Source organism: Salvelinus fontinalis, chromosome 1 (assembly GCF_029448725.1).
Source record: "Salvelinus fontinalis isolate EN_2023a chromosome 1, ASM2944872v1, whole genome shotgun sequence".
Classification (NCBI taxonomy): domain Eukaryota; kingdom Metazoa; phylum Chordata; class Actinopteri; order Salmoniformes; family Salmonidae; genus Salvelinus; species Salvelinus fontinalis.
The window spans coordinates 81,899,375-81,917,031 of NC_074665.1; the positions used below are offsets into that span (position 1 = coordinate 81,899,375).

Sequence of the window (17,657 nt, forward strand, 5' to 3'; positions counted from 1 at the left end):
GATCTCGCAGGTGAAGAAGCCGGATATTGGAGGTCCTGGTTTGACTTGGTTATATGTGGTCTGCGGTTGTGAGGCCAGTTGGATGTACTGCCAAATTCTCAAAAATGATGTTGGAGGTGGCTTATGGTAGAGAAATGCACATTACATTCTCTGGCAACAGCTCTGGTGGACATTCCTGCAGTCAGCATGCCAATTGCATGCTCTCTCAAAACTTGAGACATCTGTGGCATTGTGTGACAAAACTGCATATTTTAGTGGCCTTTTAATATCCCAAGCACAAGGTGCACTTGTGTAATGATCATGCTGTTTAACCAGCTTTTTGATTTGCCACACCTGTCAGGTGGATGGATTATCTTGGTAAAGGAGAAATGCTCACTAACAGGGATGCAAACATATTTGTGCTCAAAATTTGAGACAAATAAGCTATTTGTGCGTATGGAAAATGTCTGGCATCTTATTTCAACTCATGAAACATGGGACCAACATTTTACATGGTGCATTTATTATTTTGTTCAGTGTAGTATGTGTTGGACAGTCTTTGCCAAGTCAGTGATAAACACTTTCGCGCTCTCTGTCTCTCTCTCCCTTTGTCTCTCTCACTCTCTCTCTCTTTGTCTCTCTCTCTCTGTCTCTCTCTGTGTGTGTGTGTGTGAAGGTCTGTGTAGGACGTGTGAGATCTTCGGGGCCAGTGGTCTGGTGTTGGACAGTCTTCGCCACGTCAGTGATAAACACTTCCAGGCCCTGAGTGTCTCCTCTGAGCTATGGCTCCCCCTACTGGAGGTAGGTAACAACACTTTAGTAGCCTAAACCACACCTGTCAAGCTCATTCCACAGAGGGCTGAGTGTCTGCAGGTTTTCACTCCTCCCTTGTACTTGATTGATGAATTAAGGTCACTAATTAGTAAGGAAGTCCCCCCCCCTGGTTGTCTAGGTTTTAATTGAAAGGAAAAAAAAAAAAAACAGCTGACACTTGGCCCTCCATGGAATGATTTGGACTCCCTTGACCTGAAGTCTTCAGTGCTGTAGTGGAGGGTTCAGTGCAGATGTAGCGGAAGGAGGACAGCAGAACACTCTAGAATATTGAGATGCACACCAAGTTCTTTAACTCTACTGTGTTCAACTTACTTTTTAGGCAGCTAAAAAAGTATTATGTTAACATCATATATTTGTGTCTCTACCAGGTGAAGCCCGTAGAACTAGCTGACTTCCTGCAGCTGAAGAAGAGGGAGGGCTACTGCATTGTGGGAGTGGAGCAGACAGCCAATAGTCAGAGTCTAAAGGACTATAGGTTCCCTGAGAAGACTCTGTTACTGCTGGGGTAAAACCACTCTCCTGTATGACAGCAGAGCACATTGTCATGTCCAGTTGTATATAACTTTGTGTCATATTGGAAGTATTTTCTGCTTCAACACAAGCCATGACATGAAATGCAATTATTCACTAACAGACAAACCACATAAATTAACAATCAATGCATGACATACTTATTGCACATCAATTCATTGAATTGACTGTATAAACACACATTTACATACACAGCCATGGCCGGGACTGTCTCACGGGTCAGGGAGGAAGCTGACAAGGCTCTTTAATGGAATCTCAATAATGGAGTGAGTGTTCCCCTGGGCCCCTATCAGGCAGACACACACACAGCTCTGCTTCCTGCTGCAGTGAGGAGACGTGCCCAGGCATGCTGGTCTCTAATGGGTCTTCTGTGGAGGGAAGAACAGGGAGCACAAACTACAGCCGTGCCTCACTGACATACACATATACAGTTGAAGTTGGAAGTTTACATACACCTTAGTCAAATACATTTAAACTCAGTTTTTCACAATTCCTGACATTTAATATTTGTAAAAATTCCCTGTCTTAGGTCAGTTAGGATCATCACTTTATTTTAAGAATGTGAAATGTTAGAATAATATTAGAGAGAATAATTTATTTCAGCTTTTATTTCATTCATCACATTCCCAGTGGGTCAGAAGTTTACATACACTCAATTAGTATTTGGTAGCATTGCCTTAAACAATTTCAACTTGGGTAAAATGTTTTGGGTAGCCTTCCACAACCTTTCCACAATAAATTGGGTGTATTTTGGCCCTTTCCTCCTGACAGAGCTGGTGTAACTGAGTCAGGTTTGTAGGCCTCCTTGCTCGCACACGCTTTTTCAGTTCTGCCCACAAATGTTCTATAGGATTAAGATCAGGGCTTTGTGATGTCCACTCCAATACCTTGACTTTGTTGTCCTTAAGCCATTTTGCTACAACTTTGGAAGTATGCTTGGGGTCATTGTCCATTTGGAAAACCCATTTGCGACCAAGCTTTAACTTCCTGACTGATGTCTTGAGATGTTGCTTCAATATATCCACATCATTTCCCTTCCTCATGATGACATTTATTTTGTGAAGTGCACCAGTCCCTCCTGCAGCAAAGCACCCTCACAACATGATGCTGCCACCCCTGTGCTTCATGGTTGGGATGGTGTTCTTCAGCTTGCAAGCGTCCCCTTTTTTCCTCCAAACATAACGATGGTCATTATGGCCAAACAGTTATATTTTTATTTCATCAGACCAGAGGACATTTCTCCAAAAAGTACAATCTTTGTCCCCATGTGCAGTTGCAAACCATTGTCTGGCTTTTTTTATGCCGGTTTTGGAGCAGTGACTTCTTCCTTGCTGACCGGCCTTTCAGGTTAAGTTGATATAGGACTCGTTTTACTATGGCTCTAGATACTTTTGTACCTGTTTCCTCCAGCATCTTCACAAGGTCCTTTGCTGTTGATCTGGGATTGATTTGCACTTTTCGCACCAAGGTACGTACATCTCTAGGAGACAGAACGTGTCTCCGTCCTGAGCGGTATGACGGCTGCATGGTCCCATGGTGTTTATACTTGCGTACTATTGTTTGTACAGATGAACGTGGTACCTTCAAGCATTTGGAAATTGCTCACAAGGATGAACCAGACTTGTGGAGGTCTACATTATTTTTTCTGAGGTCTTGGCTGATTTCTTTTGATTTTCTCATGATGTCAAGCAGAGGCACTGAGTTTGAAGGTAGGCCTTGAAATACATCCACAGGTACAACTCCAATTGACTCAAATCATGTCAATTAGCCTATTAACAGCTTCTAAAACCATGACATAATTTTCTGAAATTTTCCAAGCTGTTTAAAGGCACAGTCAACTTACTGTATGTAAACTTCTGACCCACTGGAATTGTGATACATTGAATTATAAGTGAAATAATCTGTCTGTGAATAATTGTTGGGAAAATTACTTGTCATGCACAAAGTAGATGTCCAAAACTATAGTTTGTTACCAAGACATTTGTGGAGTGGTTGAAACACTTATGTTGGAGTCATTAAAACTAGTTTATGTAAACTTCCCACTTCAACCGTGTACGCACACACACACACGCACACACACACACAAGCTACAGAATTATGTTTGATCAATAGACACACATTGTTCAGTAATACACATTTTTTCTCTACTGTGTGTACAGTCTCCAATCGGCCTCTCTGTTATTGGAGGCTGATTATTCCTGGGTGGGGTGGTTGAGCTCGGTCAAACATACAGTTTGTTTAAGCTGAGAGGGCCGAGGAGAGCTGTTATTTGTAATGAACACAACCAGCACACACACGCAGCCATTAGCCAGTGAACACTCCACCTGTTGTCTGCTCTGTTCCAGCACAGCATGGTGTTTGTCTAATGTAACCCATTACAACCATACAATCTGTACCTGTCTCTGTCATATTGTTCACAGCATGGTGTTTGTCTAATGTAACCCATTACAACCATATCTGTACCTGTCTCTGTCATATTGTTCACAGCAGGCCAGGGTGAATGTTCTGTAGATCAGTGACTAAGGCCAGAATTCAACCCCATTGCCCCTTTTCAGCTATGCACCTATTAAAGGCTTTGCTCCTGCATTTTCAGAGACCACATTGTAGGTAACCACTGCATATGTCGGCTCAATTGGAAATTACCTTTAAATATCTGTTGCGTGGACCTATATATATCTGGATCTAACACGGATCTAAATGAACTTCGACCTTACGCTCTAGAAATAGAATGACATTGACTTGAATGGGAATGTCCAGTGTTCCAGTCCTTTTATTTCTGTGGACCAACATCCTATCTCGTCTCCTAGCACTCTGTTCCATATTTCACCTGTCTAGTTATTCTCCTTTTTATTCATACTTTCTCTCTCCCCCTCCTCCTCCCTCCCACCTACTTTAGTAATGAGCGTGAAGGTATCCCAGCTAACCTGCTCCAGCTGTTGGACGTGTGTGTGGAGATCCCTCAGCAAGGTGTCATCCGTTCCCTCAACGTACACGTGAGCGCCGCCCTGCTGGTTTGGGAGTACACCTGCCAGTACATGTCCTCTACTGGAGGGAAGTCAGACTGAAACAGGGAGGGACGACCTGGACTTGTCCGATAAGAAACAAACATTTTCACTCTGTTGAAAAATGTTTTTTGAAAAATGTTCCATTGCGTGCACTAATGAACACAACCCTAGTGTGGGGGTAAAGCCGCCAGTACCTGCCCCCGCCGCTGCGGAGTAGGGTGAAGTTGCCCCTTAACATTTTAGTCATTAAGCAGATGCTCTTTTCAGGGCGATTTACAGTAGTTAGTACATACAATATCATACTGGTCCCCTGTGGGAATCAAACCCACAACCCTGGCGTTGCAAGCACCACGTTCTACCAACTGAGCTACACGGGGCCTTTCTCCACTAATGGTTAAGGTTAGAATTGGGGCAGGGGAAGCTGGTCCTATATATGTACCTACAGGCAACTTCACCCCAGACCTAGTGAATCTGCTGTGGTGATTGACCCCTCTCTGTAACGCCCTAACCCTGCTGGTGTGGGTGTACACCTGGCCATTACCTCCCCCCTACTGGCCCTGCTTCTGGGGTGACCTCTGAACCTGGAACCTGGAACCTCTTTGTGATGAAGTGTGAAGTTGCCCCTAGGCACAGATCTAAGATCAGCTTGAATGCCCTCCCCAAGTCCTAACCTTAACCATTTGAGGGGAAAACATGCCACTGACCCAACAGAAACCCAGTGTCAACCCTACTTCAGGCCTCTGAGATCTGGTCATGAAGGAAAGGAGACAAGGCGTCTAGGAGACTAGGAGAGGAATCGACCTCATTACTATTGATATGTTGTTCAAACCAGAGAGTTTCTTGTTATGGTCAAAGTCCCACCTCAGGCAGGTGTCACTCATCAAAGGAGAAACCATTACTTAACTCTTCCATATGCTGTGAACATAAGGTCACAGTTTCTGTGTTTTGTAGAATTTTTAAAAATGAATTTTATCCTTTTTTTTTACCCATTTAAAATGCAGCCTTAACCCTCCAATGGGCCATAGATGTAGAGAATGGATGTTAGTCTTACAAGTGGTGACTTGTTATTAGACCTAGAACCCATCTCAGATCCATTGGAGGTTATTTCCGCTTTAGCCGTGGCTAGATATTACATTAGAATATGCCAATGTCGTTTGGACAGGGTCATGTTTCCAAATCCTTTCCCAGGAAAGCAGCAGACACTTGATTTTCCCCGAGTCCAAATGATTTTTTTTGGAGTGGAGAAAGTAATGCATCTTTTTAAACAAATAAAACAATTATTTCGTAAGAACTCTGTTTTTCTTATCACACACATTTGTTTGATTTATGTTTTCCTTTACAAAGCATGTTATTTCTCACGGAGCCGTTCATAGCGCAGAAAGAACATTAGCTCACAGTAGTTTCCTGAAAGGTGCCGTGCACCACGCCCAACTTTGACCAAGAATAACGTTGCGCAGGTGAACGAACCACTGAGCGGTGCGGCGGTGACATTAGACCGGTAGAGGATTGGAACAATGGATAATGAGAAGGAAACGTATTTACAAGATGACTAAAATGTATGTCGTTTACCCTGTGTAGAATTAATAGCCTATGGATATTTGGCGTCCAAAACTATTTCCAATCAGTATCAACAAAAAGTTTCAACTAGGCTAAATTGCATCAAAAAAGGAGAGAGTGGGCTATGGAGCAGCTAGGTGGCGCTTGGCTGGATACAGGTGCCCCTTTCCCGGATGAGATGCGGATTTCAGCCCGGAATGCGACGGCGGAGGCTCGGCTCAACTTGTCCCCCCGAACTAAGCTGGTTCTGGAGGTCCTGATGGTGTTGATGTGTCTCGGCGCAGTCACAGGTGTGTGTCATCATAACGCAGATGCGGAACTGCAAGGAAAACTTTTTATTTTCATACAGCTCATGAAAATATACTTAATAATTTCGAAAAAGTCAATCGCTTTTTAGTGTTCACTGACTTCCAGTTATATGCTTTATCTTCATTGTAGCTTTAGACGCCAATGATGTTCCCCTCTGCCTTCAATACATTGGGCTCCTATAATGGTTTTAATTAAAATGTTGGGTTGAAGAGGTCCTAAACCCTGATTAAAAAGACTGAGCACTGATTAAAGATGCCCTGAACACTGATTTGGAGAGCCTTTTATGCCTGTGTAAAATAATCAAGGGGAAACGCTGGTGTGATGCCTGCTGTACAAATCCCCGCTGGGTGCTGCTATACATTGGTGGCAGATGTCTCTCTGTGTGATGTGCTTTCTTTTAGAATGACACCGGCCATGTTTGTGATTAAAGCACCACAAGCATCGAAATATTGTTTTTGATGTTGCCTTATTCTTTCAATGGATTTTGTAGCAATGTCTTTTCTTAGAAAATGCTTTGAGACCTCAACAGTGGGCCTACTCTGAAACTTGCTGTTTAAATTAAAGCGGCAATCAGCAGGTGAAACAACAACAACCAAGCGTTTTCCCTGCCCCGTTCCTCTATAAAGCTGAGGGTTGGGGCTGAAGAAATATAACCACTCTCAAATTCATGGACGTAGCTATGGATGACAGGACTGACCATGTTCTGAGGCTAAAGAGTGTCTTTACATGTACTTTGTTTACAAACATTGGTGTTAAACAAGTTTATATTTTGGGTTCTGATGAGGAAGGACAGTTGAACTAAGCTCATGAGGCATAAATTAAATTCTTCAAGAATCAATGGGTACATACAGATAACTGCCAAAATAAAGGAAACACTTGAGTAAATGAGGGATACAAAGTGTATATTGATCATTAAGCAATTAACATCCCATCATGCTTAGGGTCATGTATAAAGATGCCCAGTTGCCCATTATTCTGGCTACCATGGCTAGAAGAGATCTCAGTTGTGGCTGTGTCAGTCACCCAGGCAGTCACCAGATCCCAACCCAATTAAACACTTACTGTATGGGAGATTCTGGAGTTGCACATGAGACAGCGGTTTCCACCATCAACAAAACACAAAATGATGGAATTTCTAATGGAAGAGTGGTGTTTCATCACTCCAATAAAGTTCCAAACAATTGTAGAATCTATGCCAAGCTGTTCTGGCTCGTGGTGGCCCAGCGCCCTATGAAGACGCTGTATGTTGGTGTTTCCTTTATTTTGGCAGTTACCTGTATCATTCATTTACCGAGGTGGGACCGAGTCACTATTATTCGAGTCACAAGCAAGTCTCAAGACATAAGGTCCAAATCACAAGTCCCGTCACAAATAGAACTGGTCGAGTTTGGAGTCAAGTCCAAGTCGTGCATTGTAAGAGCAAGTCAAGTCACAGGTTTTTTTTCAAGTCAAGTAAAATAAAAAAAACGATACATGCAATGACTTGTTCAACTACAAATATGTGTCTATTTATTGAGGCTACCAGACAGTCCTTTTCATTGTTTTCTCTACAACACATTTTGATTATGTAATAATGAATTTGAACAACAAATTCCAAATGCAAGCTTCATAAGTAAATGATCAGTTTCAAGCAATTTCGACATACCAAAAGACAAGTAGGCCTATGCTAGTAATTGTGCTGCTTGATGGCCGGCCCATTGCTGGTGCGCTTGTAAAGTAAACAGTTAATATTATTTTGGAGCTGCATATTTATTTATGGCAATCCTCTCTCTCTATAATGTGACGTTTGCCGGCACCCGATCCTATAGTTGTACAGCAAAGCAGCAATCTGTTCGCTAGATCATTGTTTCCTAAACGTTTTGACCGGAGTGCGCCAAAAATGAGTGGTTCAACGCTCGCGAACTCCCGCGCACGCACATGCACACGCGAACACAATCTCTGAGCAGATGTAGCCTGTCATTGACATAGAAATAAGAATTCATACAGCCATAAACGGTTATGCATTTTCAAAACACAAGATACAGAAATAAACTGTGTTTTACACCTGCATTTGATCTGAAAGTCATTCATGTCTGTCAATATTAACTAGGGATATCCTGTCACTTCTCTAGAGTCCAGAGCAAACAGCATCATAACGCTTCGAACACACCGACAGTGTTTTGGCGCTAAATAGTATGCGGCATAATATGGATATGTATGCAACAAAAGTTCAACATTCACCTTCTGCTACCATTTCTGTCAAGCCGTTAACGCATACAGTTTGACGCATACGTTCGATAAATCCAACGTATGCACCATACCGAACGCACCGCAATTGCCTCTGCAACGCAATGCTGTAAAGCAAACGCAGCGTTTCATTGGAAATTAATGTAATTCTGGTGTTCCAAAATGCAAATTTACTGTGGTGTGTTCGGTTACAAGGCCTACTCACTGTATGCAGCGGAGGTTCAGCATTCGCTATACATATAAATTCCACAGTATGTTACATCTTCATCTCATAAGTACTGAAGGCAGTGCGATGTTACAGCTATCTTATAACATATAGCCAATGCGCAGAACTGAGGTACTATATATATATCTTAATTAACTCACCCAAACTAGGCTTATCTGAAATATGAAAATTATCAATGAAATTGCCATGTTGCCTGTTGTTCTGGCAAAGATGCTCTGTAACAGATTCCTGAGCTGTATATAGATAATATCAACGTAGGCTACTCTGTTGTTACCAGGCAAAACCGGAGAGGGTGAAACAAGTGATTTTTGGTCACTTATCTGGATATGCGCAGGGCGGCCGATGCTGCAGACTGGTCATTGGTCAACAGTCAGTAGGCACATCTTTTCAGTTCTGAAGCACAGATGAGATGTTTTTGAGAAAGGAATTTGGTGTAATGCCATAGGCCTATGTTGGTGACCAGATCGAATAGGCTTAGTTATACATATAAAATATGCAAATGGTAGGCTATACCCATGTAGCCTATTAAAACAATTTCTATGAAAAATATATTTTTTCCATTCAGTTTCACACTCTGACCCCCAAAAACCCTCTCACGACCAACCCCCACTTTGACAACCACTAGCTCATCTGACCTGTGTTGACTGACAGTTTGCTGGTCCAATGAGAGGGCCAGCAAACTGACTGTTTAGACCATAACCCTCAAGTCAAGTCCGAGTTTTGAGGCTCTAAGTCTATCCTCAAGTCATCCAATTTCTGACGGGAGTCAAACTCGAGTCCACACTGTTCATTTATACATCCAAAAATGTCTGTTCACACTGTAGGTAACATCCTGGTGATTGTGATAGTGGCGGCCACCAAGACCTTCCACTGTGTGACATCGGTGCTCATTATGAACCTGGCCATCAGTGACCTGTTGGTCGGGGTTGGGGTCATGCCCTTCATAGCTCTCTCCATCATGAACAACGGATGGGTCGACTCTACTGTAAGTCTGACCTGGGGCTTCTATTCATCTGTGTGTGTGTGTGTGTGTGTGTGTGTGTGTGTGTGTGTGTGTGTGTGTGTGTGTGTGTGTGTGTGTGTGTGTGTGTGTGTGTGTGTGTGAGAGAGAGAGTGTCATTGCTGTTATAGTGCCTCTAAGCAGTCATATAGTTAATCTGTAGTGTTATAACTCACAATGTACCATAACCCATGGGAGAACCATAACCCAGGGGTGTACCATAACCCAGGGGAGGACCATAACCCAGGGGAGGACCATAACATAGGGGTGGACCATAACCCAGGGGAGGACCATAACCCAGTGGTGTACCATAACCCAGGGGAGAACCATAACCCAGGGGTGTACCATAACCCAGGGGAGGACCATAACCCATGGGAGAACCATAACCCAGGGGTGTACCATAACCCAGGGGAGGACCATAACCCAGGGGATGACCATACCCCAGGGGTGGACCATAACCCAGGGGAGAACCATAACCCAGGGGTGTACCATAACCCAGGGGAGGACCATAACCCAGGGGTGTACCATAACCCAGGGGTGTACCATAACCCAGGGGTGTACCATAACCCAGGGATGTATCATAACCCAGGGGAGGACCATAACCCAGGGGTGTACCATAACCCAGGTGTGTACCATAACCCAGGGGAGGACCATAACCCAGGGGTGTACCATAACCCAGGGGTGGACCATAACCCAGGTGTGTACCATAACCCAGGGGTGTACCATAACCCAGGGGAGGCCAACCCTCCTAATGCTACTGGGTTGTCAGGCGGGTAACTCTCTAGGAGCAGGGTTGTCAGGCGGGTAACTCTCCAGGAGCAGGGTTGTCAGGCGGGTAACTCTCCTGGAGCAGGGTTGTCAGGCGAGTAACTCTCCTGGAGCAGGGTTGTCAGGTGGGTAACTCTCCTGGAGCAGGGTTGTCAGGCGGGTAACTCTCCTGGAGCAGGGTTGTCAGGCGGGTAACTCTCCTGGAGCAGGGTTGTCAGGCGGGTAACTCTCCTGGAGCAGGGTTGTCAGGCGGGTAACTCTCCTGGAGCAGGGTTGTCAGGCGGGTAACTCTCCTGGAGCAGGGTTGTCAGGCGGGTAACTCTCTAGGAGCAGGGTTGTCAGGCGGGTAACTCTCCTGGAGCAGGGTTGTCAGGTGGGTAACTCTCTAGGAGCAGGGTTGTCAGGCGGGTAACTCTCCAGAAGCAGGGTTGTCAGGCGGGTAACTCTCCTGGAGCAGGGTTGTCAGGCGGGTAACTCTCCAGGAGCAGGGTTGTCAGGCGGGTAACTCTCCTGGAGCAGGGTTGTCAGGCGGGTAACTCTCTTGGAGCAGGGTTGTCAGGCGGGTAACTCTCCTGGAGCAGGGTTGTCAGGCGGGTAACTCTCCAGAAGCAGGGTTGTCAGGCGGGTAACTCTCTTGGAGCAGGGTTGTCAGGCGGGTAACTCTCCTGGAGCAGGGTTGTCAGGCGGGTAACTCTCCAGAAGCAGGGTTGTCAGGCGGGTAACTCTCCTGGAGCAGGGTTGTCAGGCGAGTAACTCTCCTGGAGCAGGGTTGTCAGGCGGGTAACTCTCCTGGAGCAGGGTTGTCAGGCGGGTAACTCTCCTGGAGCAGGGTTGTCAGGCGGGTAACTCTCCTGGAGCAGGGTTGTCAGGTGGGTAACTCTCCTGTAGCAGGGTTGTCATTGGCTGCCCCTTCCATAACACTAGTGAGTCTTTCAAACCTTTATTTGATCGTCTGTGTGTGAGAAATGTGTCCCACAACAGTGACTGGACTGGTGAATCTCATTCTCCTTACTTCTGTTTGCTAGGACCTGTGTCTGTATGTTGGGTACACCTCCTCAGTCTACTGTACAGCCTCAGTCCTGACCCTGGCAGCCATCGCCCTGGACCGCTACCACTCTATCATGGACTGTCTGCGCTACAGGTAATTCAATGATCCTGACTAATTACAAGACTATACATTTGAACCAACTAAAAGAGATCTAGACAAATGATACAGTGCCTTCAGAAAGTATTCCCAGGGGGTGAGAATACTTTCTGAAGGTACTGTACTACTAACTGGAGATCTAGACCAATCAGATCTAAACCTAGGACATCTCATTAGACTATAGATCTAGACCACTCAGATCTAAACCTAGGACATCTCATTAGACTATAGATCTACACCAATCAGATCTAAACCTAGGACATCTCATTAGACTATAGATCTACACCAATCAGATCTAAACCTAGGACATCTCATTAGACTATAGATCTAGACCAATCAGATCTAAACCTAGGACATATCATTAGACTATAGATCTAGACCAATCAGATCTAAACCTAGGACATCTCATTAGACTACAGATCTAGACCAATCAGATCTAAACCTAGGACATCTCATTAGACTATAGACCAATCCGAACTAAACCTAGGACATCTCATTAGACTATAGATCTAGACCAATCAGATCTAAACCTAGGACATCTCATTATACTATAGATCTAGACCAATCAGATCTAAACCTAGGACATCTCATTAGACTATAGATCTAGACCAATCAGATCTAAACCTAGGACATCTCATTAGACTATAGACCAATCCGAACTAAACCTAGGACATCTCATTAGACTATAGATCTAGATTAGAAACAGTTCAATCAAGCACCGACATTTCCTTCAGAAAATTGAACTTTTCGAGTTATTTTTATTATTATTCCAGTTCTCACTGTACCCTGTGGAGGAAGTGTGTTGTGGTGCTGTGGATCTGGCTCCAGGCCCTGGTCACCAGCTGTCCTCCTCTGCTGGGCTGGAGCACTGTGTCCTACATGGCTCCCATGTACAGGTTGGTGTGGGTTCGATTCCCACTGGGGTCAAATATACTAACAATGTATGATCTCAAAATGCATGGAATGTACAGTGAGGGGAAAAAAGTATTTGATCCCCTGCTGATTTTGTACGTTTGCCCACTGACAAAGAAATGATCAGTCTATAATTTTAATGGTAGGTTTATTTGAACAGTGAGAGACTGAATAACAACAAAAAAATCCAGAAAAACGAATGTCAAAAATGTTATAAATTGATTTGCATTTTAATGAGGGAAATAAGTATTTGACCCCTCTGCAAAACATGACTTAGTACTTGGTGGCAAAACCCTTGTTGGCAATCACAGAGGTCAGACGTTTCTTGTAGTTGGCCAACAGGTTTGCACACATCTCAGGAGCGATTTTGTCCCACTCCTCTTTGCTTCTCCGAGTCATTAAGGTCTCGAGGCTGACGTTTGGCAACTCGAACCTTCATCTCCCTCCACAGATTTTCTATGGGATTAAGGTCTGGAGACTGGCTAGGCCACTCCAGGACCTTAATGTGCTTCTTCTTGAGCCACTCCTTTGTTGCCTTGGCCGTATGTTTTGGGTCATTGTCATGCTGGAATACCCATCCACGACGCATTTTCAATGCCCTGGCTGAGGGAAGGAGGTTCTCACCCAAGATTTGACGGTACATGGCCCCGTCCACCATCCCTTTGATGCGGTGAAGTTGTCCTGTCCCCTTAGCAGAAAAACACCCCCAAAGCATAATGTTTCCACCTCCATGTTTGACAGTAGGGATTGTGTTCTTGGGGTCATAGGCATTCCTCCTCCTCCAAACACAGCGAGTTGAGTTGATGCCAAAGAGCTCCATTTTGGTCTCATCTGACCACAACACTTTCATCCAGTTGTCCTCTGAAATATTCAGATGTTCATTGGCAAACTTCAGATGGGCATGTACAGTGGGGAGAACAAGTATTTGATCACTGCCGATTTTGCAGGTTTTCCTACTTACAAAGCATGTAGAGGTCTGTAATTTTTATCATAGGTACACTTCAACTGTGAGAGATGGAATCTAAAACAAAAATCCTGAAAATCACATTGTATGATTTTTAAGTAATTAATTTGCATTTTATTGCATGACATAAGTATTTGATACATCAGAAAAGCAGAACTTAATATTTGGTACAGAAACATTTGTTTGCAATTACAGAGATCATACGTTTCCTGTAGTTCTTGACCAGGTTTGCACACAATGCAGCAGGGATTTTGGCCCACTCCTCCATACAGACCTTCTCCAGATCCTTCAGGTTTCGGGGCTGTCGCTGGGCAATACGGACTTTCAGCTCCCTCCAAAGATTTTCTATTGGGTTCAGGTCTGGAGACTGGCTAGGCCACTCCAGGACCTTGAGATGCTTCTTACGGAGCCACTCCTTAGTTGCCCTGGCTGTGTGTTTCGGGTCGTTGTCATGCTGGAAGACCCAGCCACGACCCATCTTCAATGCTCTTACTGAGGGAAGGAGGTTGTTGGCCAAGATCTTGCGATAGATGGCCCCATCCACCCTCCCCTCAATACGGTGCAGTCGTCCTGTCCCCTTTGCAGAAAAGCATCCCTAAAGAATGATGTTTCCACCTCCATGCTTCACGGTTGGGATGGTGTTCTTGGGGTTGTACTCATCCTTCTTCTTCCTCCAAACACGGCGAGTGGAGTTTAGACCAAAAAGCTAAATTTTTGTCTCATCAGACCATATGACCTTCTCCCATTCCTCCTCTGGATCATCCAGATGGTCATTGGCAAACTTCAGACGGGCCTGGACATGCGCTGGCTTGAGCAGGGGGACCTTGCGTGCGCTGCAGGATTTTAATCCATGACGGCGTAGTGTGTTACTAATGGTTTTCTTTGAGACTGTGGTCCCAGCTCTCTTCAGGTCATTGACCAGGTCCTGCCGTGTAGTTCTGGGCTGATCCCTCACCTTCCTCATGATCATTGATGCCCCACGAGGTGAGATCTTGCATGAAGCCCCAGACCGAGGGTGATTGACCGTCATCTTGAATGTCTTCCATTTTCTAATAATTGAGCCAACAGTTGTTGCCTTCTCACCAAGCTGCTTGCCTATTGTCCTGATACACCTACCTTTAAAATTATAGACGGATCATTTCTTTGTCAGTGGGCAAATGTACAAAATCAGCAGGGGATCAAATACTTTTTTCCCTCACTGTAAGCACTAAAATGTACGTTTGCTTTAGGTAAAAGAGTGCAATGCCCATATTAATATGTAATATTTCCTGTGAGTACAATGTATCAATAATTGCTATTACTCATTCTTACAGTGTTGTGTAACAGTGAGAAATTCCAATGCTTGTTAGACTGTACAGTACTTCCAGGACATGTTACAGTAATAAGGTCACGAATGTAAACTATCACCATGTACTATTATTTCAGCTGTGCGGTGAACTGGAAGAGCAGTCCCAGCTACACAGCCTTCATGGCTGCCCTGTCCTTCCTCATACCTGCTGCAGTGATCCTCTTCTGTTACGTCATCATCGTCCGTGTAGCCCGGAGCCACGCCAGGAGGATCCACACCCTGGAGGACCAGCTCCAGAGAAACACTGGAATGCCGAGCTCCTCCTTCCCGACCCAGATTACTTCTGAGCGGACTAGTCCGAGGTGTCTAGGTGCCCACGGTCCTTCCACCTCCAGGCTGGTGTATCATCTGAGTGGGCGGTTTGTATCGGAGACCCATGGAGAGGTTGGGGACGGGGTTCCTTCAGGGTCAGATCAAACTGCTGGAGCTCCACAGACCTCCAGCCACCCAGGCTCTGCCTCCAGCTCCAATGCTGCATCCCGGAGACTGTTCCCCTTCTTGGCCCAACACGCCCCCCATGGCCACCCCCATCCGCCCCACCAGAACTCCAACTCCAATCACCTCCATCACCACGGGGTTGTACGTCTCTTCCTGGTTATCTCCGTCTTCTTCCTGTGTTGGACTCCATATATAGGCGTAGCGCTAGTGCAGGCCACGGAGACCGCCCTATCGTGTAAGTCCTCCTTAGTCCCGCCCTCAGCGGTCACCTTCTCCTATTGGTTGGTTCTGTTGAACTCAGACATCAATCCTCTGCTGTATGCTCTGCTCAGTCAGAGGTTCCAGGGGGCTCTGCAGTGCCTGAAGCAGAAGATCAGAGTGCGCCTGGAGGGGAACGTGGTGGGGAGGGGGGGAAGCGAGACCAGGAGGGAGGGAGAGGAGGGGAGGAGCAGTGAACCATGTGACCCATGTACTCTGACTTCTGTCCATCCCCGCCCCCAGTGGCCCCGCCCCCATCCTGGCCTAGTATGCCCTGGACCTGGGTCTGACATCCACAACCCACCTGTAGGAGAGGGGCTGAGGCGGGCCTACTGCTCTTCCGTCTTCACAGTCGACTCCAACTTCTCGGACAGCTCCAGGGAGCGTGTATGTGGTGTGTTCCGCCCCGGTAGCTCCGCCTCTTCCTCCACCTCCTCTGGATACTCCTCCTCCTCCTGCCACCTGTGGCAGGACTCAGTTGGAGGAGGTGGGGAGAGGAGTTCAAACAGGAGGTTGGAGTGCCTGCAGGTTCCCACCAGGACAGCAGAGGGCAGCAGTCTGCCGTTCTCTGCAGCCACCAGAGACAGACAGGCAACCTTCTTCTATGGACAGATCACAGTGAGGGTAGAGCATGATGTATGCTAGTCGGAACGGATTAAGATCTTTATGAACCATCGATCTGTCGTTGAGCAAGGCACTGAAACGTCTCCAGGAGTGCTGTACTATGACTTACCCTGCGCTCCAACCTCAGAGGACATGGGGTCAAACAGAAGACTAACGGCTCGATTCAATCAGATCTGCTTTAGCCAACATTAGCATAGCAGTTGTTTTGATGGTGTCGGAGGCAGAACTGTGTTAGAGCTGTCAATTCCACAAGTGGCTCCCGGCATTATACCTATAGCAGACATTGTCATTGGCTGCAAGGAGTCTGATTAACAGAAACCCTATACAGTCTTGTTTACAAGTTTGAATACTGGAATGTGAGATGTAATCTACACCTCCATCAGGAACACTGGATTGTGAGATGTAATCTACACCTTCATTAGGAACACTGGAATGTGAGATGTAATCTACTCCTCCAATAGAAACACTGGAATGTGAGATGTAATATACACCTCCATTAGAAACACTGGAATGTGAGATGTAATCTACTCCTCCATTAGGAACACTGGAATGTGAGATGTAATATACACCTCCATTAGAAACACTGGAATGTGAGATGTAATCTACTCCTCCAATAGAAACACTGGAATGTGAGATGTAATATACACCTCCATTAGAAACACTGGAATGTGAGATGTAATCTACTCCTCCAATAGAAACACTGGAATGTGAGATGTAATCTACACCTTCATTAGGAACACTGGAATGTGAGATGTAATCTACTCCTTCATTAGAAACACTGGAATGTGAGATGTAATCTACTCCTCCAATAGAAACACTGGAATGTGAGATGTAATCTACACCTTCATTAGGAACACTGGAATGTGAGATGTAATCTACACCTCCATTAGAAACACTGGAATGTGAGATGTAATCTACACCTTCATTAGGAACACTGGAATGTGAGATGTAATCTACTCCTCCATTAGAAACACTGGAATGTGAGATGTAATCTACTCCTCCAATAGAAACACTGGAATGTGAGATGTAATCTACACCTTCATTAGGAACACTGGAATGTGAGATGTAATCTACTCCTCCATTAGAAACACTGGAATGTGAGATGTAATCTACTCCTCCAATAGAAACACTGGAATGTGAGATGTAATCTACACCTTCATTAGAAACACTGGAATGTGAGATGTAATCTACTCCTCCAATAGAAACACTGGAATGTGAGATGTAATCTACACCTTCATTAGGAACACTGGAATGTGAGATGTAATCTACTCCTCCAATAGAAACACTGGAATGTGAGATGTAATCTACACCTTCATTAGGAACACTGGAATGTGAGATGTAATCTACACCTTCATTAGAAACACTGGAATGTGAGATGTAATCTACACCTTCATTAGGAACACTGGAATGTGAGATGTAATCTACACCTCCATTAGGAACACTGGAATGTGAGATGTAATCTACACCTTCATTAGAAACACTGGAATGTGAGATGTAATCTACACCTCCATTAGGAACACTGGAATGTGAGATG

General features: G+C 45.1%; 2 protein-coding genes across 2 annotated transcripts in view; both read left to right on the forward strand.

Moving 5' to 3' along the window:
- The window catches only part of LOC129862755 (probable methyltransferase TARBP1), a 43,045-nt gene extending 37,405 nt beyond the window's left edge, over positions 1-5,640 (forward strand). The window contains exons 27-29 of the mRNA XM_055934704.1: positions 656-780; positions 1,182-1,318; positions 4,241-5,640. Of these exons, the coding sequence (XP_055790679.1) occupies positions 656-780; positions 1,182-1,318; positions 4,241-4,409 (431 nt within the window). The 3' untranslated portion in view covers positions 4,410-5,640. The remainder of the gene's footprint in view (positions 1-655; positions 781-1,181; positions 1,319-4,240) is intronic.
- Positions 5,641-5,727: 87 nt separating this feature from the next.
- LOC129862754 (5-hydroxytryptamine receptor 1D-like) lies at positions 5,728-17,282 on the forward strand. Its single transcript, XM_055934689.1, has 5 exons — positions 5,728-6,196; positions 9,492-9,652; positions 11,461-11,576; positions 12,353-12,475; positions 14,881-17,282. The coding sequence occupies exons 1-5, from the start codon at positions 6,031-6,033 to the stop codon at positions 16,142-16,144; spliced, it is 1,830 nt and encodes a 609-aa protein (XP_055790664.1). The 5' UTR covers positions 5,728-6,030; the 3' UTR covers positions 16,145-17,282.
- The last annotated feature ends 375 nt before the right edge of the window (positions 17,283-17,657 follow it).